General features: G+C 41.6%; 1 protein-coding gene across 5 annotated transcripts in view; it reads right to left on the reverse strand.

The window, feature by feature from the left end:
* Positions 1 to 312: 312 nt before the first annotated feature.
* The window catches only part of SORCS1 (sortilin related VPS10 domain containing receptor 1), a 575,199-nt gene continuing 549,777 nt past the window's right edge, over positions 313 to 25,734 (reverse strand). The window contains exons 25-27 of one of the 5 annotated variants that reach the window (XM_070470144.1): positions 5,647 to 5,752; positions 5,362 to 5,522; positions 313 to 597 (exon numbers count right to left, since the gene is read on the reverse strand). In XM_070470144.1, coding sequence (XP_070326245.1) covers positions 518 to 597; positions 5,362 to 5,522; positions 5,647 to 5,752 — 347 coding nt within the window. In that variant the 3' untranslated portion in view covers positions 313 to 517. Of the gene's footprint in view, positions 598 to 631; positions 3,845 to 5,361; positions 5,523 to 5,646; positions 5,753 to 25,734 lie in introns of those variants that run through there. The other 4 variants (XM_020883901.2, XM_020883902.2, XM_020883904.2 and 1 more) reach the window with 4 other exon arrangements.

Genomic DNA, 25,734 nt, shown 5'->3' on the forward strand with positions numbered 1-25,734 from the left:
TTCTCATTTTAAAGGAACAAAAAGAAAGAATGGCACTCATTCCAATGTAACCAGCTTGGGGTGATTTTTAAATAGAATAAAGCAATAGTAAAGCAACAGACATTATACAGTCAACTGAAATGCAGGTAGAATTCAAGCAATAGACTATATATCCTACTTCAACAGCAAAAACCAAACCCCCCCCAAATGCAAAGCCCTCAAACCTGTGGTGTTCTCATGCATTTAGCCTTTATGAAACCCTATAGATTTAGCGTTTCTATATCTGGACTAAACACTGAGGTTTGGAATAAAAGAAACACCTTGAGGCATAGATTTTAGAGACATTATCTGTTTAATAAATATGATTGTAAAAGCAATAAACAAGAGCAATTATACATTACACTACATAGTATTTAACAAAAAATACATCAAAAAAGTCATTTTAAAATTAGAAGTAGTTCCAATACTATAAGAAAACTTTCTTTTTTTTTTTTTTAAATTGGCTTCCTATAAAAATAAGTTGGCAAATGAGGGAATTTCAATGCTCAGTTGGAATCCTGGAAAACACAGAACAGCTGCCAAGCACCCCATTGCTCTCAAAGTTGCTGTTTGGAACTTCTGAAAAAAAGCAAAGCAAACTCTGCATTTTGGAGAGTGAATCCAATTAAAAATAAGGCAAAGGAGGAAACGTTGGTTGGGTAGTTCAGAGTGGAGCATGCACAGTTTGCCCTCTGGGATTTTGGAAAATGCTTCAATATAAGATTTGCAGTTTGCCCTGAATCTTACCTTTCCCATCCATCCCTCCCCACCCATTCCTCTGGCCTTGAGCCCACCAAACTCCTCAATGTGTTTGTACCTGCTGTTAGTGAGTAGGTAGGCACTTAGGTTCCTCCCATTGGCAGGCTCTCATCACTACCTTCTCTTTGGGATTGAGCTGGTGTGGCCTCCCACGATGGTTCTCAAACTTTAGTGTATTTCAGAACCACTTGAAAAGCTCGTAAAAACAGTCTTCTGGGCCCCAACTCTGCAGTTTCTAATTCAGTAAGTCTGAGGTTAAGGGGACATAAAATCTACATTTCTAACAAGTCCAAGGTGACACTGATACTGCTGGTCTCTGTGTATGACACTTGGAGAACCATGGAGCTAGATCATATGAACCATAAGATCCCCTCTGAGCAATATACTTTGCCTCACCAGCCTCCTGTAGGTGGGAGGGAGCTCTAAGGAGAGGAACATGAGGACCTTGGAGATGCTGAACCTAGAACTGGCCATCTGTGATCACTTTCCAAAATACCAGGCATCTCATCTCTACCCCTGTTTTAGATGAGGACTTACAAGCCCATTCTTCCCTATGTCTTCTCCTGTATTCATTTATTCTTGCAACATATAATTTTCTTAATACCTGTTCTAAGCAAGGCACTGTGCTAGATTGAGTATTACTTCCTTTTTCATAGTTTTCCAATTAAAATTAATTGAATTGCAACTCTGATGACGCCCTGTTCTGTTGTGAATGAGCCTCGTTTGGTTTCCAAACACTGTCTTCCAGATTAAATTTGGGAGGCTCCAACTGAAGAGGATCAGTGAAGACATTTCCTGTGTGATAGGAAGCCTGGCAGGTTGGTGGGGATCAATTGAGTTCTACAAATAGATGGCGGCCTCAGGCATAATCTATTTCCCAGATTCATACCAAGCATCTTCAACCATAAACTCTTCTGCTTGATTAACTTCTGAGTGAAGCTTTGCTACTCTTCTCTACTTGAGCTACACAAAGGCAGGGGTCATCAGGATCTCTAGGATACTGCCATTGTCCTTTCTCTTATAGTTTAGAGCGGGCTCTATCCAATCCATAATACTCCAAGGGCTGCTGTTAGACATACTTTTGTTTCCCACTTTCTCTGGACCTTCTTTCCTGATGGCCCTGGGAGAACGGGGATTTCTTCCTGCTTTGAGCCAATCTGCTTGAGTCTGCTAACTCCACCCCTTTACACTTATTAAATTGTCCTTTGCTGATACTATGAGACTCACCGGGCAGAGAGCACACATGTAAGAAGTCTAGGGTCATCCTACGTAATCACAATCCCATCCCAATATGACAAGACCTCCATATATTCTTAGACTTTTTGACACTCTTAAACATTAAATCCATTAACTAGGTTCTTCTTCTGCTTAACATCAGTTTTATTTTACAAATAATTTCACTCTACTGTAAGAGAAGAAATACTGGGTAATAGCAACCATCACAGGAGGAAATTGCCCTGCCACACAGTAACACATGCAGAACATTTCTCACAAGAATCTTCTGGAATCTGACTGCAGGAGATATTTGTTAAGTTGTGAGGAAAAACCACCATTCACTCGTACACTTTCTTTTCTAAGGTACATGGGCCAGGTTTGAATTGCTTTGCATATCTCAACTCTTTCATACACATCATGTGTTTCCAGGTGGGGAAAGGCGAGGATATTTAGAAAAGACAGGTTCTACAGGAGGAGACAAAAAAGCAAAAAAAACGTGAAGCTGACCCCTGCAGGGCAGGATGTATATGGAGGCTGCATGCATGGGCATGTGCAAAGCTGACACAGAGATCAGAAACTTTGGGTGGTGGAGGCAGGGTTGGCAGAGGCGAGGTCAGTTTTTAAGGAACATCAGGATGAAAGTCCAGAATCTAGCAACGTGTTTGGGAAGAAAAGGCAGGAGCTGTTGTAGGATAAGTTGGGGACTGGAAGGAAGAGATACAAAGGCATTGACAGGTCGGGACCACACGTGGAGAGCAGACAAATGGGAAGGTCAGAACGTGGCTAGCTGGGATCCTGTTTCCTATACAGGGCAGGAGTCGGGAAAGCTAGAGGAGAAGTCGTCATGATTGGAAGGGGGAACGGGAAACCCAGGTCCACTTTTGACACGCTTGCCTCCTGCCTTCTTTCTTCCCTTCCTTCCTTCCCTATTCTGCCTGCATCCATGGAACCTGCGGTTGCTTCTTTGTCCCTACGGCCACTCAGAATGGAGAAGGCCACCTTGTGACCACTGTCAGCCAACAGAGCTCCCCAAGATAACTTAGACAGGGAAAATAGCAACCAGGAAAGTGGAACAGAGAAACAGCTCAGGGTTTTGAACTCCTGTGCATGTCTTTGTGTCTTGTGAAAAGAGCCGGGGTGGCTAATCCACCCATCAGCCTATAGTGCTAAAAGAGTTGTTAAATCTAGAGCCAAGAATATTTCCAAAAATACATGCAGATTTCCTTGGCCTATATATGTTAGGAATTTTCTACAAACACGACCGATCAGAAAAAAAGAGAGAGAAGAAGAAAGGGGGAGGGGAGTGTTTTTTTCCATTAAAATAGAGCACCTATACACTGCCCCTCCAAGTATGTTCGCAAGGTACTGTCCACATGCACAGGCTTAAAGCTAAAAACCCTTGTTGTGTCTGAAGAATTAAAAAGTCCCGATGCAGTGAGTGTTTGTTTGTCTGTTTGGATTTTGATTGTTTTTATTTTATGTTTGTTTTTGTTTTTACTGGCGTCCTCCAGTCAAACATTTACATAGGTAGGGATTTCTTTTGTGCTTTGATTCTCAGCAACTATGGAAATACTTCCTGGCAAGATAGGAAACAGAACAACAAAGGGGAAAAAAAAAAAAAAAACACAAAGTTAGTGGTCATGGAGAAGGATGCACTTGACAAGAGCGAAATTCTTTCCTGATCAGCAGGTCGCCTGTAGCCTTTGGGGGTTTTCCTTAAATGGCAAACTGGGCCCCAGCCGATCCCCGCTTTGGCGTTGAAGGTGGAGTGGAGTGTCTTGCTCTTTGCAATCGGAGAGATGAGTCACCAGGTTGAGCAGAAGGGGAGGGAGGGGAAGGTAAAGCTACTCTCCTAAGAGAAAACGTGTAACACTTACTCATTTAATGACACTGGAAATGGAAAGGTGGCAGACAAGTTGCAAGGCGCTGGGAGCTGTTCCTGATGAAGGAGGGATTGCTACTTTAATAAAGCAAACAGTGCCTATGCTTCACACCCCAGTGGAAATGGGATTGAAAACCAAACAACCCACAAAAATGCACTTAGAAGCTTTAGAAATAAATAGACAGGGTGAACGCTTCTCTGGACTTGAAGACCAAAATCCCTTTTTCTTTTTAAACCAAAGTAATTATGCATTTATCACCTTGTCTCCCCGAATAAAAGGAAGCATGCTGTGAAAACTGGACACCAGATGTGGGGGCTGTTGTTATTATTACATCCCATACAAGCCAGGCAGCACATTTAAATTTCCCCTTAATACAGCCACAGAACTTTCCTGGACTCGTTTAAAGAGAGGATGCTGTTTCCCTCTAAGCACTTTTTTTTCTTTCTTTTCCAGGTTTCAGATTAACAGTCCTAGGTAAGGACCTTCTAGGTGGTTTGGCATTATCACATCAGAGTAAAGCATGAATGCTTATATAACAATGTATCCATCAGAGTCAGCAATGCAGAGTCTAAATGGGAACATTTACAGCTTCTACTCTATGGCCACCAGACAGGAGGAGACTAAGAGAGAAATGGGTCACAATGGTGGCTCCATGGATTTATCTAATTTCCTGGGAAATGTCTTCTACAATTAATAGCAGAATTTAGCAATTACCCTGAGACTTTCTACACCTAGCTGTAGGATTCCCATGCTTTCTTTCCAGGCAGCGTGAGCCCTACTGAATTATGCTAAAATCCATTTTAAGACTTCTGGTAGGACACAGGTGAAAAGGAGGAAGAAATCTGCCAGCTGCCCTAGAACCATCTAACCCTCCAGTGCTCTCTCCAGGAAACTTCACTCCTGACATGTCCTGCCAACTTGATGGCTCTTGTCCTCAGAATTCTTAGGTTCCATGTTTCCTGGGGGACAGTTTTAGATTAAAGCTAGATTAAAAGAAAAAAAAAAAAAACCCAGGGTGATCAGTCTTTCTTCTCCATGCGTTCTGGAGCAGTCTGCCGTCCTTAGAACCGTCTCCAGCTGAGGGTGCCGTGGCTTGCTCTGGCCATTATAAACCCTGGCTCCCAAAACCTCCCCAGCCCTCTAGGATCAGCAGCTCTAGCCTCTAAGCTCTGTGCCTCTCATATACTGATAGAGCACATACTCTGCTCTTTGCCCATAAACACTTGAAGCCCAATGTTTCAGCAAGCGTTTTTGCAAAAAAAGGAATAAACTCAGAAGATAAAAAACTAGATAGGAGCGAGAAAGCTTTTTTTTTCTCTCTCTCTCTTTTCTAAAGGAAGGAAGCAGGGAAAGAGGTGTCTTAGCTGCTTCTCTCAGGGATGTTAGAGCATAGAAAGTGGTTACGTCAAGCCAGAGAGAGGTTAGAGAGAGAGCCAGTCATTGACTACTCAGGCTGAAGAGCTGAGGGCTACCAGGAATCATTTACCTATGAGCTGGGACTCCACCTTCTCATCTATCAGCTGGCCAGGCCGCCTGAGTTCAGTCTGAGGGACATAGGGCCTGCTTTCAGGGTGACTGACTCGACTGACCATCTCTCGTTCTTTCTCATTCTGCATCTGGGCATAAACATTAATCCCCGGGATCTTCCTAAAACATTAACAGAAATCGTCACTGCTGCGCACGGGACGTGTACATCACGGCCACAAAGGCTTCTGAACCTGTCGGGGAGAAGGGGGAGGGAGGGAGGGAGGCTGTGGAGGGGGACACGCACCTTTTGAACTTGTAGATGACGAACACCGCCAGCCCCACAAACACCACGGACAGCAGCATCAGCATGGCGGAGCCGCTGTGGGCTGGAGTGAGGTCCACCAGCGGGGCTAGGGGGGAAAGCAAGGCATGGTCACCGGCGAGCAGCGGGGTGGGCGCGACTCTGTGACAGGCTTGGGCTGCTCACACGGAGGCATGGTGCGTCCCGCGATGCCGTGTGGGACGTGCATACAAGATGTACCTCACATGGCCGGCCATGTGGGCACATCTGAGCCCGTCCCAGGCCCCAGAACCCTCCAACCGGCCTGTTCAAGAAGTGCAGTGGAACAGTTTCAAGCATAGACTGTGGAGCCGGACTGCTTAGGTCCCAGGCCTGCCCTACCACACGCTGGTTATTAGCTGCTGGGCAAGTTACTTCACCTTCCCATGCCTGATGTGGGGAGCTGAAAATAAAAGTACATGTCTCATTGGGTTTTTGTGAGGATTAAATGAATCGATGTATGTAAAGCATGGATAACATTGCTAGGCACATAGTAAGCCCTTTATGAGTCTTAGCTTTTATTTCTACTGCTATTATTGCTTTGAATCAATATTTATAATTGTTAAATTTTTCTATACTCTGAATGCAAGCTTTTCCCACTAAGTAATGCAGAAAACCAGAAACACTACCAGCAGGAATACTTTCATGAATTATCCAACCCCTCTCACTCCTATCCCAGCAGTTGTCATATGAGAGAACTGGTTGCTTATATTTTTTACACATAGGAAACTGATGGCTAAGTGAATATTTTACAAGGGCAGCTGCTCTGATGCGGGAGGAAAGATGTGAAATCTGGTGTTGTCTCTGTAACTTGCCAAAGTCCAGACAGCTTGTGCCAGGAGGCGCCAGCCTCTCAGAGGCAGTGAGTCCTCCTCTTGGACTGAACAGATGCCTTGGCATCCATGAAAGATTCTCCCTCCCTGACCTCACTCCTAGAGTGCGGCTCTGGGGAGCATCTCTCTCCATCTCCCCCTCCTCTAGCCCAGGGTCAGCCTGCTGTACTTTAATGACTTTGCAATTAATTTTCACCCTCTCGAACACTGACATTTTGCAAACATAGCATAGCTCCAGCACAAAAGGCAAACCACGCATACCCCTTAGAAGCCTGGACGCTGACCTTTACCTTCCGTCAATTTAAGCAAAGCCCAATATCCAGGAACGCAGGTGACCTTTAAGCACCATTTTCTGTGGCTCTTCTCTGTTGAGAGCCAAGAGCACAATGTTCTGGTCTCCCAGATATAAAACTTCAGGATAGGTGTCTGCAACGCTGATGGTTTCGAACAAGACCCAAGGCTGCTTCTGCTCTGTCTGGTTATTCAATTATTACATCCCAGGTGTGCAGTAACTATGACTGGAAATTCCATATACCAGTTTTGGCAAAAAACACAAATCAAGCCTTCTCTCTCAGAAAATAGGTTTATTGTTTTAGTAGAATTAGCTTTCAGGAACGGTTAAAATGAAGCAAACTTTATGATTCTCCTCCCTAAGTCAAGCAGCACTTAAGCTGTGAAATGTGTGTGTGAGGAGACAGGAGGGGTTCACTGAACAGAACGCACAAGGCAGATGCGTTTTTGGCTCGAAACTGAAAAATAAAGGTCTCTCCCATTTACTTAGGCGAACACAGGGCAAAGGGGTCCGGGAATACTTCAACACTTCCATCACGATGGGTAGAAGGTCAGTGGGGAAAGAATATCTTCCATTTGTCACAGACATTACTGCAACTAACTTTCACTGTGGAGGGCAGGGTGGTGATCTCTACCAGACAGATAGGAACAGTGAGGGCCTCACTGGTTAATGTTGCTCCAAAGGACTCAGGACTAGTAAATGAAAGAACTAGGACTTAAAATCCCTTTTCTCTCTCTCTCTCTCTTTCTCTTTCACACATACACACACACTTTTCTATATACTTCAACCCTGGGCTACTTTCAGCAGGAGATGTCCGGAATTTTTAAAGATAGTTCTGAGAATGGGGATAAAGGCTAAAAGTAAAGCACAAGAAGCAAATTAACAAGTGATAAGGTCAGAGCACTCTTACGTTTTCAAAGGACCAGTTAGAATCCTAGGTCACACACTCTTAAACTCTGATAACATGTATACGCACATACATAGGCATGTGTGTATTTATGGCTGGTGGGCTTCCCCGGTGGCTCAGTGGTAAAGAATCTGCCTGCCAATGCAGGAGACATGGGTTCAGTCCCTGGGTCAGGAAGATCCCCTGGAGAAGGAAATGGCAACCCACTCCAGCATTCTTGCCTGGGAAACTGCACAGACAGAAGAACCTGGCAAGTTATAGGGTTGTAAAAGAGTCAGATACGACCTAGCAACTAAACAACAATTTATCAGTGATAAGTGTACATACAGAATGAGCTGTCATGCATCCATCACTCTTCAATAACCATCAACCCAAAAACAGTGCTGTTTTATTTCTATCCCTGTGCAGTGCCCACAACCCCAGCACTGGGTTATGCTGAAGCAAGTCTCAGCTATTATATAATTTCGTCTGTAACTCTAAAAGATAAAAGTCTCTCTCACTCAATTTCTCTCTGGACATTATCACAATACCATCCTAACACTTTTGGAAATAATGCTGGAAAGCAATTAAAGGTAATCTTCTAATGCAAACCCTACATTTGACAGGGAATTAAGGGAGACCCAGGGAGAAGCTGTGGAATATAAGGATGAGTAAAGGCAAGTAGCTGTATTAGCTGAACCTCCGATTCCCAGCTGAATGCTCTTTCAGAACAAGCAGAACATCAGTGTTATGGAGAAACCAGGAAGAATACTAAGGCTGCTTGAAAGGGTTGGCATTTGAAACAAATGTAAAACTCAAGTGAGGAAATTGCTATAGCCAGGTTCTCACTGACACAGAAAGCAGACACACGAATGGACTCTGTGTCCCTTCTCTTCCCTTCCTCCTCCTCTATCTCCCCATCACCAGCTGAAATCTTCCAAATCTAAATCCCTTCCTCCTCCTCTATCTCCTCATCACCAGCTGAAATCTTCCAAATCTAAATGACTCCCACTCAAATCATCATTTACAAGTATGCGGCATTAACAATGCTAAGAAATTAGCACATTATTTTGGGAAAATGAGCTCCTGTATCCTGAGGTCTAACATGTATGCGCTCCCCCAGCCATCTTTGCATCACGAGTGCCTGCTCCGCGGCAAGAAGCAGGCAGCAGCAGTGAGAGGCTGAGGGCTGCTGCCCTCTGTGTTCCGCGGGCGACTCCTGCTTGCAGATCTGCGTCTGAATAAACGCAGGGCTATTGCTGCTCGACACAACTGCAGATGCATGTCACAGTTTGCCCAACATCACTAGGTGGGTTTGTATGCGTTTTGCTGAGGAATGAACACTCATGATAAATGAGCTTTAGCTTACTGTCTGCAATAAGCATAAATTAATCCCTCTCCAATTACAGCCTTAACAAGGTAGAAGGGGCAAATGCTGAGTGGTTTATTTGCCACAGGTGACACACACCATAAAGCATGGACACAACCGTAGAGCCTGTGACTTGACAGTTGTAAGGCTGGTGCTGGTACGTGTCGGTTCTGCAATCCTGCAGAAATGCACTGAATTATTACATTCTATTCATGAGGACCCGGACTGATTATGATAATAGTGATGCTTACAGGAATAACAAGAATTCTTGTGAAAAGTGATCCATACACAGTGAGTGCTAAGTAAGGTCACAGCTTGAGGCTTGAGTATATGAGAGGAGAGTGAACTCAGAATCTTAAGTTTAGGGTGAAATAACTGATACGGTCCTTTTTTGCAATCAGATTCTTACTTGGCCACTTGCCGGCACACTAAATGACTTAAACAGAACCTCAGTTTCCTCATCTGCAAAATGGAGATAAAACTAGTGCCTGTTTTAGAAAGCTGTGAGAATAAAGTAAGATGGAATTTATAAAGTGCTAATATGGTGTCTGGCAGATGGTACACGCCCAATGGTTTTAAAACCATTATATCATTGCTATTCTATTTCTAAAAGTGTACTCTATAGAGGACAAGCCCTGAAAGATGACTAGAGTTCACGGCCAGATAATTTAGGGAAACTGTATATATGACACTCCCCATCTTGGAGATTCAGTATATGAAAGTTCACAGCAGTCCTTCAAGAAGGAAACTCACATGACTTCACCACAGGAGTTCATAACGTTGTCGGAGCACATGCCCTTTGCTGACCTGGGTTCACACACTTGCTTTAGGGAATGCTTCATCCAGAGCATCACTAATCCCCTTGCCCCGTTGGGTTATTTCCCAGTTTGAAAGTCAACAGTACGGCAGCATCACCCCGGTGGAGATCCACAAATATCCTTACTGTGGTCTGTACTGATACTCATTCTACCAAAGGGACTTTCTTGGAAATCTTCTACCTGCTCTGTGATCCTGGAACTTTGAATTCATATTGCATTTCTGATCTAGAAGTTAGTGCTGTCAAGAAGTTACAAAAGCAAGTTCAAGTTTGCCAAACTTTGATTTGATTTTTCCTCTCTTGCCTCCAAAGCAGATCTAAGCCAGGCTTTACTTACATGCTTTGAATATCACAAAATCCATGCGGCCTGAAATATCTTTTTCAGAAATTAAAGTCATATGGGACTGGCATGGAGAAAATTTATCTAGATCACAGGAAGGGTTTACGGGACCTTACGACAGAGCACCCTCATTTGTCTAATAGCCCTTCCTTTCAGTTCAAATCCAAACCTAGACGTTCTTGGTTCACATACTGTTGAAGTCTACCTTGGAGCATTTTTGAGTATTACCTTGCTAGCATGTGAAATGAGTACAATTGAGCGGTTGTTTAAAGCAAGAACTTTCAGATATACAACCTGGATTTAGAAAAGGCAGAGGAATCAGAGATCAAATGACCAAGATCTGTTGGATCACAGAAAAAGCCAGAGAATTCCAGAAAAACATCTACTTCTGCTTCATTGACTATGCTAAAGCCTTGACTGTGTGGATCACAACAAACTGTGGCAAATTCTTAAAGAGATGGGAATACTAGACCATCTTACCTGCCTCCTGAGAAACCTGTATGCAGGTCAAGAAGCAATAGTTAGGACCAGACATGGAACGATGGACTGGTTGGAAATTGGGAAAGGAGTATGTCAAGGCTGTATATTGTCACCCTGGTTATTTAACTCCTCTGCAGAGTACATCATGAGAAATGCTGGGCTGGATGAAGCGTAAGCTGGAATTGAGATTGCCAGGAGAAATATTAGTAACCTCATATATGCATGTAACATCACCCTAATGGCAGAAAGCAAAGAGGAATTAAAGAGCCTCTTGATGAAGGTAAAAGAGGAGAGTGAAAAAGCTGGCTTTAAACTCAACATTCAAAAAACTAAGATCATGGCATCCAGTCCCATCACTTCATGGCAAATAGATGGGGAAACAATGAAAACAATAACAGACTTTATTTTCTTGGACTCCAAAATCACTGCAGACGGTGACTGCAGCCATGAAATTAAAAGACGCTTACTCCTTGGAAGAAAAGCTATGAAAAACCTAGACAGGGTATTAAAAAGCAGAGACATTACTTTGCCAACAAAGGTCCATCTAGTCAAAGCTATGATTTTTCCAGTAATCATACATGGATGTGAGAGTTGGACCATAAAGAAGGCTGAGCACTGAAGAATTGATGCTTTTGAACTGTGGTGTTGGAGAAGACTCTTGAGAGTCCCTTGGACTGCAAGATCAAACCAGTCAATCCTAAAAGAAATTAATCCTGAATATTCACTGGAAGAACTGATGATGAATCTGAAGCACCAATACTTCAGCCACCTGATGCAAAGGGCCAACTCATTGGAAAAGACCCTGAGGCTGAGAAAGATTGAAGGCAGACGGGGACAAAGAGATGGTTGGATGGTACCACCAACTCAATGGACATGAGCTTGAACAAACTCCAGGATATAGTGAAGGACAGGGAAGCCTGGCATTGCTGCAGTCCATGGGGTCGCACAGAGTTGGACATGACTGAGTGACCTGAACAACGCCAACAAATCCAAACCTAATCACAATAGTAGCTCTATCCCGTTATGACTCCAGGAGAATTTGCTAAACTACCTAAAAGCATCTCAGATCTCCCCGAGGAGAGTGCTCAGCCTCGTTTAGATTGATTGCACTACTGTATCAATTCTGTGTTTCTTTCTGTGCCAAAACTGCAGGCTATTTGAATGAAGTTTCTCTTACCAAGAGGTGATATTCATTTCCTCACCCCCTTGAATCTGGGCTAGCACTGGACTTGATTTGGCAATAGAATGCAACATAAGTGATGGTGTGACAGCGTGAGTTTCAAGGTCTTACACACTTTTGCTATCTCTCTTGGAATCCCATCACCGCCATGTGAGAGCAAGCCCAGGGAAGCCCACTGAAGTCTGAGAAACCACACGCAGCAGAGCTTAGTTATCCCAACTGAGGCTCTTCTAGGGCAGCCCACAGCCAGCCGACCCCGACGCAGGGGCAGCCCAGTAAAGACCAGCAGAGCTGTCTACCCAACGATACACAGCTAACTGCAGACGCACAGTGAGTGCCGACAAAACCGGAAGGGCCACCAAGCTGATACACAGACTTATCTGCAATAATAAATGCCACTGTTAAGCCACTGAATTTGGGGATGGTTTGTTACACAGCAGTAGCTTACTGACTCCTTCTCTCTTCAAAAATCCTTTTCTTTCAGTGGGTTGAACATCCAATTAGTAATTTTTACTGTTGGGCTCTACATTATCCAATTCTTGGTATGGACTTTTGTCCCTACTGACAAGGTGCCGGGGTATAAATAAGATGACCATAAATGTTCTTTTCTAAACCAGGGCATTTTAAGAAGGAAAGGGACTGCTATTAAAACTTATATAGACAACAGATATGGCCTGACAGCCTTGGTCCCTGTAGGTATAAGAAACTTAGTGCCTAACAGGTAGCTTGTCCTAGATTCTGGTATATTCTCTGTATTGTGTATGCATTCTCCTGTCTTCTTTAGTTGTGCCATTTTCTCTGGAAGGCCTTCCCTAAAGGGAACTGCATCTCCTGCATCTTAACTGTGGCTTATTTCCAACCTGACACATGTTTGTACTGTTTCCAAACTGTTCATCTGACCATTCTCTGCCCAGGAGATTTTGGGTACATCTTCAGGGCAGTTAACCTATAGTCATTTCATGCCTTTCTATGGACCTAGGAAATCTTAGGGGAAAAAAAGGTTATGAATCTTCAGAAGCTAATGAACCGCCTCATTGCTGGTCCCTGGTATATTTATGAAAGTATCACATTCATTTAGTCACCTTTGGGAAAGGGATATATTTAATATCTCAGCACCTGTTGTTACTTATCATAATACCATAACAGCTTAATAACTGTCAAAAACCTCTGGGTCCACATGTCTTTGAAACAACCTAATTATGTGTAGAGGAAAAAAAAACTATTTGAGAGGAAAAACAGAAGGAAGGAACAGTATTATAAGCATAACTTTACTTACAAAAGACTTGTAAATGAGAACTGTGTAGGTCATAAGGCAGCCAGAGACTAAAGAGACAGATAAATTTATTGGTTGTGGAAGAATTCCACTAGTGCTAATTTCATCCCTAAATGGAAAATGTTATTGTAACCATCTATTTCACTTTACAGTTCTGAGCTCCACAACTTCACAATTTGGCATCTGCATATATAACAATGTGGCTTATATGATATTGTGTTTTCTAAAGCTTCTGGACTCATGCTAATTCTGCTTTCAAGTGAAAGGGTCTTTCTCAATATAAACTGTTGGGCAGAATATATGATGTATCTTGACCTAGATGGAAATTCTGAGTACCTTATCCCCTCCCACATTGACTCATGACGTATCCAGAGGTAGTAAGTGAAGCTGGGAAATATTAATTCTCTAACATCTCTGTGATAATATCTTTTCATTACACCTGAAAAAGAAATTGAACCAGTCAGCAGCAACCATGGAGGCTAAGATAACACAAGATAACAGTTTTATTAAAAACCCACACATACCCTTGACAAAGGACAGGCTTCCTAAATATAATAGCTTACACAAGGCAACTGCTAGACAGACAGGAGGGGTTGAGGGCAGTTATGTGGTATTACATTTTTAAAAATTCCAACCTGCGATTTGAGGCTTTGAGAAATATTAAGGTTTTACATTTTTTTACCAATCAGTATCCAAAACCCCAGAAGAACAGTGATCCCCACCACAAAGCTAAGAGTGGAAGAGCACCCTAATTCTCTAATATGTGCAGAAATACAGAGAGGTATGGATGTATCACTTTCTGTTCACACTAGCACATTAATAATACCAAGATAATATCATTTGTTTAACTTTCATAAAACCCATGGCTGTTCTGCCACTAACATTCTGGTTCACACTTTAATCATTTTTCAACTGCTTCACCGCCACAGCTCTTGGCTGGCCTTTGCCATCCATCTAGATTACGGATAGAGTCTATCCCACATTCAGAGGCAGGCTTCATTTTTTTCCCCTTACTCCCACCATTGTCTACCCATTTGGCCAATTAAATTGGCTCCAAATACGCCAAGGAATTAGATTTTCATGTTTATTACTAATTTCCTCCTACACTTAATATCAAGGGCTTTTAAAAAAAATTATTATTTTTTTTAATGCATGCCTCTGTTTTGAGTGGATGCCCTGAGTTGTAAATCAGATTTATTGCTGGAGACAGACAAGCACCTTTCTTTGTTATGCAGATAGATTTCTGTCTGCAAAAATGCTTTTAAGAGCAGCTGCTGAGACTGGTGAGAGACCTGGCTGCACAAACATCTCTTGGGGAACCTGTTACAAAGGCAGATTCCCAAAGATCCCTGGGATTCTGATTCTAGGAATGCACAGTGAGGCCAGAAGAAGCTCAATTTTGATGAAGCTTCCTCCGAAACTGTGACGCACAGCCAAATTTAAGAACAACTATTTTATAGTAGGGATTGCCTAGCCTAAGCTATAAAGAGATTTTCCAACCACAGAACAGGCAGATATTTATCCCAAATGTTTTGAGTGAACCAGTTAGCACCAGCTTTTTCAGTCCCACTGTACAGAAGTCTCATCTCTCAAGGTTTAGTTTATTTATCCAATAAATAACTCCTATGAAATGCACAAAATCCCTAAGTGCTGTTGGTTGTCATTTAATATGAATTCATCTAGTGAAGGCTCTGTGTCCTCAAATAAAATGTAATGTTTCCTTTTGCTTGCTGAGGCATTAACTTTTAGTCTTCCCTGCCCTCATCTCTTCTACCAAAGAAGAAACAATATGTTTTTTAAGCTGCTTTCTTCCTATCCCCTGCTCCCTGTCCCCACCCCCATTCCCAAATATAATTGCTGAATTAATTTATGACCATGGATCCTCCCAGGAACAGTTACAGACTTTGGTGTAGCTTGAGAGGTTTGTATCAGCAATTAAAACTTTAGTTTATTAACTGTCAGCAGATTCCCTTCACCTGGCAATCTACTAAAAGGTGATAAACCAAAGCTCACAGTTCAAAGCATAGTCTGGCCCTGGTCTCTTCACCTGAGTGTCCACCTCCTAGTCCCAGGTTCCTATTATGGTTCTTTACTTGTCTGTTTTGGAGAAGGAAATGGCAATCCACTCCAGTATTCCTGCCTGGAGAATCCTGTGGACAGAGAAGCCTGGCAGGCTATAGTCCATGGGGTCACAAGAGTTGGACACGACTTAGTGACTAAACCACCACCACCACTTAACTGTTTTATGACACTTGCTTCTCTGGTGTCATAAAGAATATGCCTGCAATGCAGGAGACCTGGGTTCAATCCCTGGGCTGGGAGGAAGATTCCCTGGAGAAGGGAATGGCAACCCACTCCAGTATTCTTGCCTGGAAAATTCCATGGACAGAGGAGCCAGGTGGATTACAGTCCAGGGGGCCACAAAGAGTCAGACGTGACTAAGCGACTAACACTAGCACCAAACTAACATGACCATGACACTTATCTGCCTTGGCAACTGTGAAAGAGATTCTAGGTTTCCAACTCTATCAAATAAATGACCACCTCTTGCTACTTGAGTTGAGAAATCCTTGTAAAATGGGTAAATACTTTGCAAAACAAGAAAGGATTATTGGCTGTTGACCTATGGTCTTAGAAAATTCTTTCATCTGCCCCTTCTTCCCTTTATCATGTGAATCATACTTTGTAACAGTAAACTAAACATGTGTTAATGACAGTTTTCTCACATCATGCATGGATGATGCATGGATGATGATATGAAATGACATATCAAATAATGACACATTTAATTTCCATGAACTGTATCCCTCTCTCCTTTGCTCATAATTATATCTTCAGTTAATATCCAGTTAGGGAATATTTGAGGGTATGTATCTAGATGCCACAACATGTCACACTAGGGACCACTTTACACATAAACCATACTTTGTTTTGCTTCTGCTCAGCATAGCCCCTCAACCTGGCAGGTTATTTTCTCTGCTTTGAGTGAACTCCTGCTCAGCACAAAGGCTCATTTTTATTGACTCTTGCACATGCAATGCTTTTCATCCTCTTGATTTAGAATTAGGAAAGCTTCATGCAACTAGTATTTGGGCCCCAGATCGAGCCAGTGTACATTGAGCAAGAGTACTAGTTTATTTCATACCCCTGGACAAACCATAGTTTTAAAGGAATCATTGCACAGAGAGGCACAGAGTCATGTGGAGAAGTAAGATGATAAATCGGAAATGGACTGTGTGCCCTTGGGCAAATCCCAAGATACCAGAAGTAATGAGAAAACTATTGGCATTTTAGAGATATTCTGTTAACAGTCCAGGTTTGTTCTGCTGTAATTAGCTACAGGCATCAAATGTTCTGCAGTCTTGTTGGAAAAACTCTCCCTAAACCATCCCTACATCACACATCACAGCTCTTAAAACACAGGAGAAAATCAATGAATCAATCAGTCAATAAAAAGAAGGCCAGGGTAAAAACATGGATAAGACAGAACTCAAGGGAGACATCACAAAAGATGTGAAGAAGGTCTGGTTTGTTTGATCAGGTAAATGAAGTGTGATCTAAGGTTTGAGGCCCTGAGCCCTGTCATGAAGGGAGACAGAGCTTGCTTTGCTCCTTATTTTACTATTCTGGTAAAATACTGGCCAATAAGTTAAATTTGCTTCTGTATCTTTCAGGAACATCTCTCCTGTCAGTCCCTCTCCCATTGTTTTTAGGACTTCTTGTTCACAGAGCTCCAATTTTCCTTGAGCTCACCTATTTTCTACAACATGCATATCAACAACTATCGTACAACTTAAAAAAGATATCTGACATAAGGAAAGCACAGAGGTGGGTTTTCCTGGGATGCTTACTATTTAAATGAAGGCAAGGATCCCCCATTATTGGGTAAGAGGTACGAAAACATCCCTCCTGGAGAAAGGAATGACAACCCACTCCAGTATTCTTGCCAGGAAAATTCCATGGACAGAGGAGCCTGGATAGCTATATTCAACAGGATCACAGTCAGACATGACTGAGTGGCTAACACACACACACACACACATTATAACATGACATGGAGACCAGTTCATAGTCCAACACACTGAACCCAAAGGATAACTGAAAAGATAAGAATTTTGAACCTATCTCTACAGGTTATACAGCCTTGACATACTCCTTTCCTGATTTGGATGAGTCTGTTGTTCCATGTGCAGTTCTAACTGTTGTTTCTTGACATGCATACAGATTTCTCAGGAGGCAGGTAAGGTGGTCTGGTATTCCCATCTCTTGAAGAATTTTCCACAGATTGTTGTAATCCACATAGTCAAAGGCTGTATCTTGTCACCCTGCTTATTTAACTTATATGCAGAGTACATCATGCAAAATGCCAGGCTGAATGAAGCACAAGCTGGAATCAAGACTGGCAGGAGAAATATCAATAATCTCAGATATGTAGATGACACCACCCTTATGGCAGAAAGTGAAGAACTAAAGAGCCTCTTGATAAAAGTGAAAGAGAAGAGTGAAAAAGCTGGCTTAAAACTCAGCATTCAGAAAACTAAGATCATGGCATCTGGTCCCATCACTTCATGGGAAATAGATGGGGAAACAGTGGAAACAGTGTCAGACTTTATTTTTTTGGGCTCAGATGATGATTACAGCCATGAAATTAAAAGACGCTTACTCCTTGGAAGGAAAGTTATGACCAACCTAGATAGCATATTAAAAAGCAGAGACAAAACAGAGACCAAAAGAAAGCAGGAGTCACAATACTCATATTAGATAAAATAGACTTTAAAATAATGGCTGTGGAAAGAGACAAAGAAGGACACTACATAATAATCAAAGGATCAATCCAAGAAGAAGATATAACAATTATAAATATATATGCACCCAACATAAGAGCACCTCAATATGTAAGGCAAATGCTAACGAGTATGAAAGGGGAAATTAACAGTAACACAATAATAGTGGGAGACTTTAATACCCCACTCACAACTATGGATAGATCAACTAAACAGAATATTAACAAGAAAACACAAACTTTAAATGATACAATGGACCAGTTAGACCTAATTGATATCTATAGGACATTTCACCCCTAAACAATCAATTTCACCTTTTTCTCAAGTGCACACAGAATAGATCACATCCTGGGCCATAAAACTAGCCTTGGGCAATTCAAAAAAATTGAAATCATTCCAGTCATCTTTTCTGACCACAGTGCAGTAAGATTAGGTCTCAATTACAGGAAAAAAATTATTAAAAATTCAAACATATGGAGGCTAAATAACACACTTCTGAATAACCAACAAATCATAGAAGAAATCAAAAATCAAAATATGCATAGAAATGAATGAAAATGAAAACACAACAACCCAAAATCTATGGGACACTGTAAAAGCAGTGCTAAGGGGAAGGTTCATAGCATTACAGGCTTACCTCAAGAAACAAGAAAAAAGTCAAATAAATAACCTAACTCTACACCTAAAGCAACTAGAGAAGGAAGAAATGAAGAACCCCAGGGTTAGTAAAAGGAAAGAAATCTTAAAAATTAGGGCAGAAATAAATGCAAAAGAAACTAAAGAGACCATAGCAAAAATCAACAAAGCTAAAAGCTGGTTTTTTGAAAAAATAAACAAAATTGACAAATCGTTAGCAAGACTCATTAAGAAACAAAGGGAGAAGAACCAAATTAACAAAATTAGAAATGAAAATGGAGAGATTACAACAGACAACACTGAAATACAAAGGATCATAAGAGACTACTACCAGCAGCTCTATGCCAATAAAATGGACAACTTGGAAGAAATGGACAAATTCTTAGAAAAATATAACTTTCCAAAACTGAACCAGAAAGAAATAGAAGATCTTAACAGACCCATCACAAGCAAGGAAATTGAAACTGTAATCAGAAATCTTCCAGCAAACAAAAGCCCAGGACCAGATGGCTTCACAGCTGAATTCTACCAAAAATTTAGAGAAGAGCTAACACCTATCTTACTCAAACTCTTCCAGAACATTGCAGAAGAAGGTAAACTTCCAAACTCATTCTATGAGGCCACCATCACCCTAATTCCAAAACCAGACAAAGATGCCACAAAAAGAGAAAACTACAGGCCAATATCACTGATGAACATAGATGCAAAAATCCATAACAAAATTCTAGCAAAAAGAATCCAACAACATATTAACATATTAAAAAAAATCATACATCATGACCAAGTGGGCTTTATTCCAGGAATGCAAGGATTCTTTAATATCTGCAAATCAATCAATGTAATACATCATATTAACAAATTGAAAGATAAAAACCATATGATTATCTCAATAGATGCAGAAAAAGCCTTTGACGAAATTTAACATCCATTTATGATTAAAACTCTCCAGAAAGCAGGAATAGAAGGAACATACCTCAACATAATAAAAGCTATATATGACAAACCCACAGCAAGTATTACCCTCAATGGTGAAAAATTAAAAGCATTTCCCCTAAAATCAGGAACAAGACAAGGGTGCCCACTCTCACCACTACTATTCAACATAGTTTTGGAAGTGTTGGCCACAGCAATCAGAGCAGAAAAAGAAGTAAAAGGAATCCATATAGGAAAGGAAGAAGTGAAACTCTCACTGTTTGCAAATGACATGATCCTCTACATAGAAAACCCTAAAGACTCTACCAGAAAATTACTAGAGCTAGTCAACGAATACAGTAAAGTTGCAGGATATAAAATTAATACACAGAAATCTCTTGCATTCCTATACACTAACAATGAGAAAACAGAGAAATTAAGGAAGCAATACCATTCACCATTGCAACAAAAAGAATAAAATACTTAGGAGTATATCTACCTAAAGAAACAAAAGACCTATACATAGAAAACTATAAAACACTGATGAAAGAAATCAAAGAGGACACAAACAGATGGAGAAATATACCGTGTTCATGGATTGGAAGAATCAATATTGTCAAAATGACTATACTACCCAAAGCAATCTATAGATTCGATGTAGTCCCTATCAAGCTACCAACGGTATTCTTCACAAATAATTTCACAATTTGTATGGAAATACAAAAAACCTCGAATAGCCGCAGCAATCTTGAGAAAGAAGAATGGAACTGGAGGAATCAACCTGCCTGACTTCAGGCTCTACTACAAAGCCACAGTCATCAAGACAGTATGGTACTGGCACAATGACAGAAATATAGATCAATGGAACAGAATAGAAAGCCCAGAGATAAATCCACGAATCTATGGACGCCTTATCTTCAACAAAGGAGGCAAGAATATACAATGGGAAAAAGACAACCTCTTTAACAAGTGGTGCTGGGAAAACTGGTCAACCACCTGTACAAGAATGAAACTAGAACACTTTCTAACACCATACACAAAAATAAACTCAAAATGGATTAAAGATCTAAATGTAAGACCAGAAACTATAAAACTCCTAGAGGAGAACATAGGCAAAACACTCTCCGACATAAATCACAGCAAGATCCTCTATGACCCACCTCCCAGAATACTGGAAATAAAAGCACAAATAAACAAATGGGACCTAATAAAACTTAAAAGCTTTTGCACAACAAAGGAAACTATAAGCAAGGTGAAAAGACAGCCCTCAGATTGGGAGAAAATAATAGCAAATGAAGCAACAAAGGATTAATCTCAAAAATATACAAGCAACTCCTGCAGCTCAATTCCAGAAAAATAAATGACCCAATCAAAAAAATGGGCCAAAGAACTAAACAGACATTTCTCCAAAGAAGACATATAGATGGCTAACAAACACATGAAAAGATGCTCAGCATCACTCATTATCAGAGAAATTGAAATCAAAACCACAATGAGGTACCATTACATGCCAGTCAGGATGGCTGCTATCCAAAAGTCTACAAGCAATTAATGCTGGAGAGGGTGTGGAGGAAAGGGAACCCCCTTACACTGTTGGTGGGAATGCAAATTAGTACAGCCGCTGTGGAGAACAGTGTGGAGATTTCTTAAAAAACTGGAAATAGAACTGCCATATGACCCAGCAACTCCACTTCTGGGCATACACACCGAGGAAACCAGATCTGAAAGAGACACATGCACCCCAATGTTCATTGCAGCACTGTTTATAATAGCCAGGACATGGAAGCAACCTAGATGCCCATCAGCAGACGAATGGATGAGGAAGCTATGGTACATATACACCATGGAATATTACTCAGCTGTTAAAAAGAATTCATTTGAATCAGTTCTAATGAGATGGATGAAACTGGAGCCCATTATACAGAGTGAAGTAAGCCAGAAAGATAAAGACCAATACAGTATACTAACACATATATACGGAATTTAGAAAGATGGTAACGATAACCCTATATGCAAAACAGAAAAAGAGACACAGATGTACAGAACAGACTTTTGGACTCTGTGGGAGAAGGCGAAGGTGGGATGTTTTGAGAGAACAGTATCGAAACATGTATATTATCAATGGTGAAACAGATCACCAGCCCAGGCTGGATGCATGAGAAAAGTGCTTAGGGCTGGTACACTGGGAAGACCCAGAGGGATGGGGTGGGGAGGGAGGTGGGAGGGGGGATCGGGTTGGGGAATACATGTAAATCCATGGCTGATTTATGTCAATGTATGGCAAAAACCACTACAATATTGTAAAGTAATTAGCCTCCAACTAATAAAAATAAATGGAAAAAAATTTTTTTTAATAAAAAGCAGAGACATTACTTTGCCAACAAAGGTCCATTTAGTCCAAGCTATGGTTTTTCCAGTAGTCATGTATGGATGTGAGAGTTGGACTATAATGAAAGCTGAGTACCGAGGAATTGATGTTTTTGAACTGTGCTATTGGAGGAGATACAGCCAGTCCATCCTAAAGGAAATCAGTTCTGAATATTCATTGGAAGGACTGATGCTGAAGCTGAAGCTCCAATACTTTGGCCACCTGATGCGAAGAACTGACTCATTTGAAAAGACCTGATGCTGGGAAAGATTGAAGGTGGGAGGAGAAGGGGATGACAGAGGATGAGATGGTTGGATGGCATTACTGACTCGATGGACATGAGTCTGAGCAAGCTCCAGGAGTTGGTGATGGACCGGGAAGCCTGGCCTGTTGCAGTCCATGGGGTCACAAAGAGTCAGACATGACTGAGTGACTGAACTGAACTGAACTACAGGTTATAAATTAATTATGTGTCTAATTATTTGTAAAAGCAATATTTACTGAACACATAATATGTGCAATTTTCTGTGCTAGATACAATGACAGAGACACTATAAAGACATGGTGAACGGTATCCTTAGGACATTAAATAGGAGAGATGATGAGGATCAGACAGATAGAGCTTAAAAATATCCACGTGAGTTCTGACAAGGGATAGATGCTATCCAGGTAAAGGTTTCCAGAAAGACAACATGTAAAGGTTAGGATTGAGCTGAGCCTTAAAATATAAAGACACTTAGAAGATGTAGAAAATTAGAGAAAGGGGAGTAATGTTCCAATTGGGAATACCAGGAGCAAAGGTACATTTCCATCAAAACACCAGTGTTTCCAGTCCAGCCCCCAGCTTGACTGAGTCATACTCCCTCTGTCTGCTAAACATGGTGCCAGCTGCCACACGGTCCTAAAAGCCAAAGACAGCCTCTCAAGGCATGGCCCTCTCTCAAACTTCTTGATAACAGCTCCTCATCCCTTCTTATTCTCACACAATCTGAAATCTTTACTTTCTTCAAGAGAGTTTCAGGAACATCGCTATCAGGAGCGGTGAGGACCCCAGGAGGAATTGTACAGAAACTGAAGAAGAGCTAAAAACAAAACAAGGACTGTGTTAAAAGTTTAGCTCACTTAAGATACCAAAGTTAATGAATTCCCAAACAGAACATGTGGGGGAAACAAACGAAATCCAGTCTCTAATGACATCCAGGTACCTGAAAACGCTTACCTTGTGTTCCCATAAAGGCAAACAGGGAACTGAATTTGAAAAACAAAGCAAGGCTAGTAAATTCCTGAAAGGAGACAGTTCTTTTTCCTTGGAGACAAACCAAATTATGCATTGCCTCTCCCACCAGCAATATATTCTGGCTCAAATATTTTTAAAAGAAGGCTGTTGAACATCTGCTAAGCAATTAATGGTATGCAGCAGTGTGCTGGAATGGTCCCTGGGAAGGTATTAGCAATCCTGCTTATGAGACATGAAATGTTGCAAGCAGTGGTCCTTCTTCCCTTTTTGAGACTGTATTTTATTTTTGTTTTCTCCTGCCTGCAGAGGAGATGAAAGGAAAGGGAAAGGAGCTTAGGTGGAAGTTCGGCATCAAATTCTCTTCCTCATCATGTCTTCTTTCCCCCAGGTAAGAAACGGGATATTTTTCTGCTTTCTCTTCCTAGCCATTCCAATATGAATGTGTTAATTTCAATTTAAACAAATGGTGGCAACTGCCTCAATCCAACTGATCGCCTACCCAACATGCCAAGTTTTCTATGTGTGAAAGGAGAATTCCCTCCACTGTCTTGGTACCACAGTCTACCCTTTGTTCTAATAGTTTAGAAAAAAAAAATCAGGTAGTTAAGAGTTAACTTAGGAACAATCTCCAACATAAAACTGATCCCTCCTATATTCTACTTCCTCATCACAGTCACTGAAGAGTGCCAGCCTTAACACAAGCCTTGCCTTTTGCTTATGAAAGCCTGGCTGAGAGTGACTTTGTACCTCTCTCCCTTGGAACTGCCTGTCCTAACACTATTATGACAACATGGCTAAAATCAATACAGCAAAAATTTCCAAGACTCAATTACTATGTCAGCCCTTGACATTCTCTTCTTTTATTCTTCAAACTGGAGCTGATCACCCACATATAAGTCTACGTTCACTCTGGTCATCCTAGGAAGCACAAAAGGCCAGGTAATCAGGTTTTGAATTACACTGCCAAAAGGTGTATGATAGATATTATCAGAACCTGGGAAAGCCTGGATGACTGGAAGCCAGATACTTTTCTCACTCTCTCCAAAATGGCCCAGTCTAAGTTTGGGCTTTTGCCTTAAACTGCAGTTTCCTTTTGTTCCCTTGGCAACCCTGCAGAGCACACATCTATGCTGCCGAGGTCTCTCCTTCCAATCTCAGCATGCTTACCTAAGCTCCCAGTAATATACTCCCTTTCGTCAGCCCCTCCTCTGAGGGATCTGAGTACTGTTCCCCAAATTTCCAGCTATGGGATAAATCATGAATATTAATTGGATAAATTTTCTAGATCTTCCCAACTTCGCATTACTCTTTGCCAACTGGAACTTAGACCAGTGGAACTATTTTTTCCTGGTTATCAGGAATGACCTTTCTTTCCTCCATGTAACTATGGATCCATGGGTGACTTTGCTATATCCATTTTCCAGGCCAAGTCACTGGCACAGCAGTTTCAGATCATTACCCACTTTTTGAATTCCTATTTTTTTTGTTTTAAATCTGGATCCCAGATGTCATCACAGAAAGGCATCCTTAACTAATATATAAAGTAAGATTCAAATTTAGGAAACAAATCAATCCATCTTTGGAGTGTGATATGACAACAACGGTCAGTGGCTTGGCCACTGGGCTGATGACAAGGGATGTTTCTGGACTTTGTTTTCCAGTTTAACCAACTATGTGTAACTGCCACGTGCCACCACTGCTCACCAAAGACCAAAGGCCAACCTTCTCGGCAGGAAACAGCCAAGGAGATCATCAAACGCCCTGAGGTAAGTTTGTTCAGGCCTTAGGCTTACAAGCTGCCCTCATAGGTGCTTCGCTGTTTTTACTCTCTGTGCACATGCTCAGCCATGCCCAACTCTTGCGACCCCATGGACTGTAGCCCGCCAGGCTCCTCTGTCCATGGCGATTCTCCAGGCAAGAATACTGGAGTGGGTTGCCATTTCCTGCTCCAGGGGATCTTTCTGACCTAGGGAGCAAACATATCTCTTGTACTGCAGGCAGATTTCTTACCGCTGGGCCACTGGGGAAGCCCCTTCCTACTCTCTTATATTTTCTTTTTCTCTTTAGGACCTTTTCACCATCAGTATGGTTCGTAAAGTGGCATTTGTCAATGTGCTACCTGCCCAGCCTTCTCCACTGGTGGAATCTTCATGGAGGCAGAGTCTCTATCCCATGCTGAGAACACTTCTTGGCTCAGAGTAGCCAGCAACTCAATAAATGTCTGTTGATGGATGCAACTGATTGCATCCATTTGCTGCAGAATAGCAAACTAGCTCTACTCAATCCTTGCTCCTAAGAGTCACCTTTCTCAAGTAACACTCTGAAATCAGTCACATCTCTACTCCTAGGTCTCCACAGCTTCTCAGAGTCCACCACAGGAAGAATAAACAGCTCAGCCTGGCATATTTCCACCTCCCACCTCCACGTCCCATGCTTAGCACAGTGACTTTTATATGTTTGTTTTTTAAGTCACTGTTTTTTGTTTCATTTTGTTTTTTGTTTTTTTAAGGAAAAACATTTTATGAAATCTTAATAAAGTAAAAATATGGAATCCAAGTAGAAAAGAGGCCAGTGGCCAACCTGCTTGGCCGCCTTTAGACCTAAGCACACCTCCAGGAACCTCTAGGAAACCAGAGAATGGAACT

Source organism: Odocoileus virginianus, chromosome 7, assembly GCF_023699985.2.
Source record: "Odocoileus virginianus isolate 20LAN1187 ecotype Illinois chromosome 7, Ovbor_1.2, whole genome shotgun sequence".
Classification (NCBI taxonomy): domain Eukaryota; kingdom Metazoa; phylum Chordata; class Mammalia; order Artiodactyla; family Cervidae; genus Odocoileus; species Odocoileus virginianus.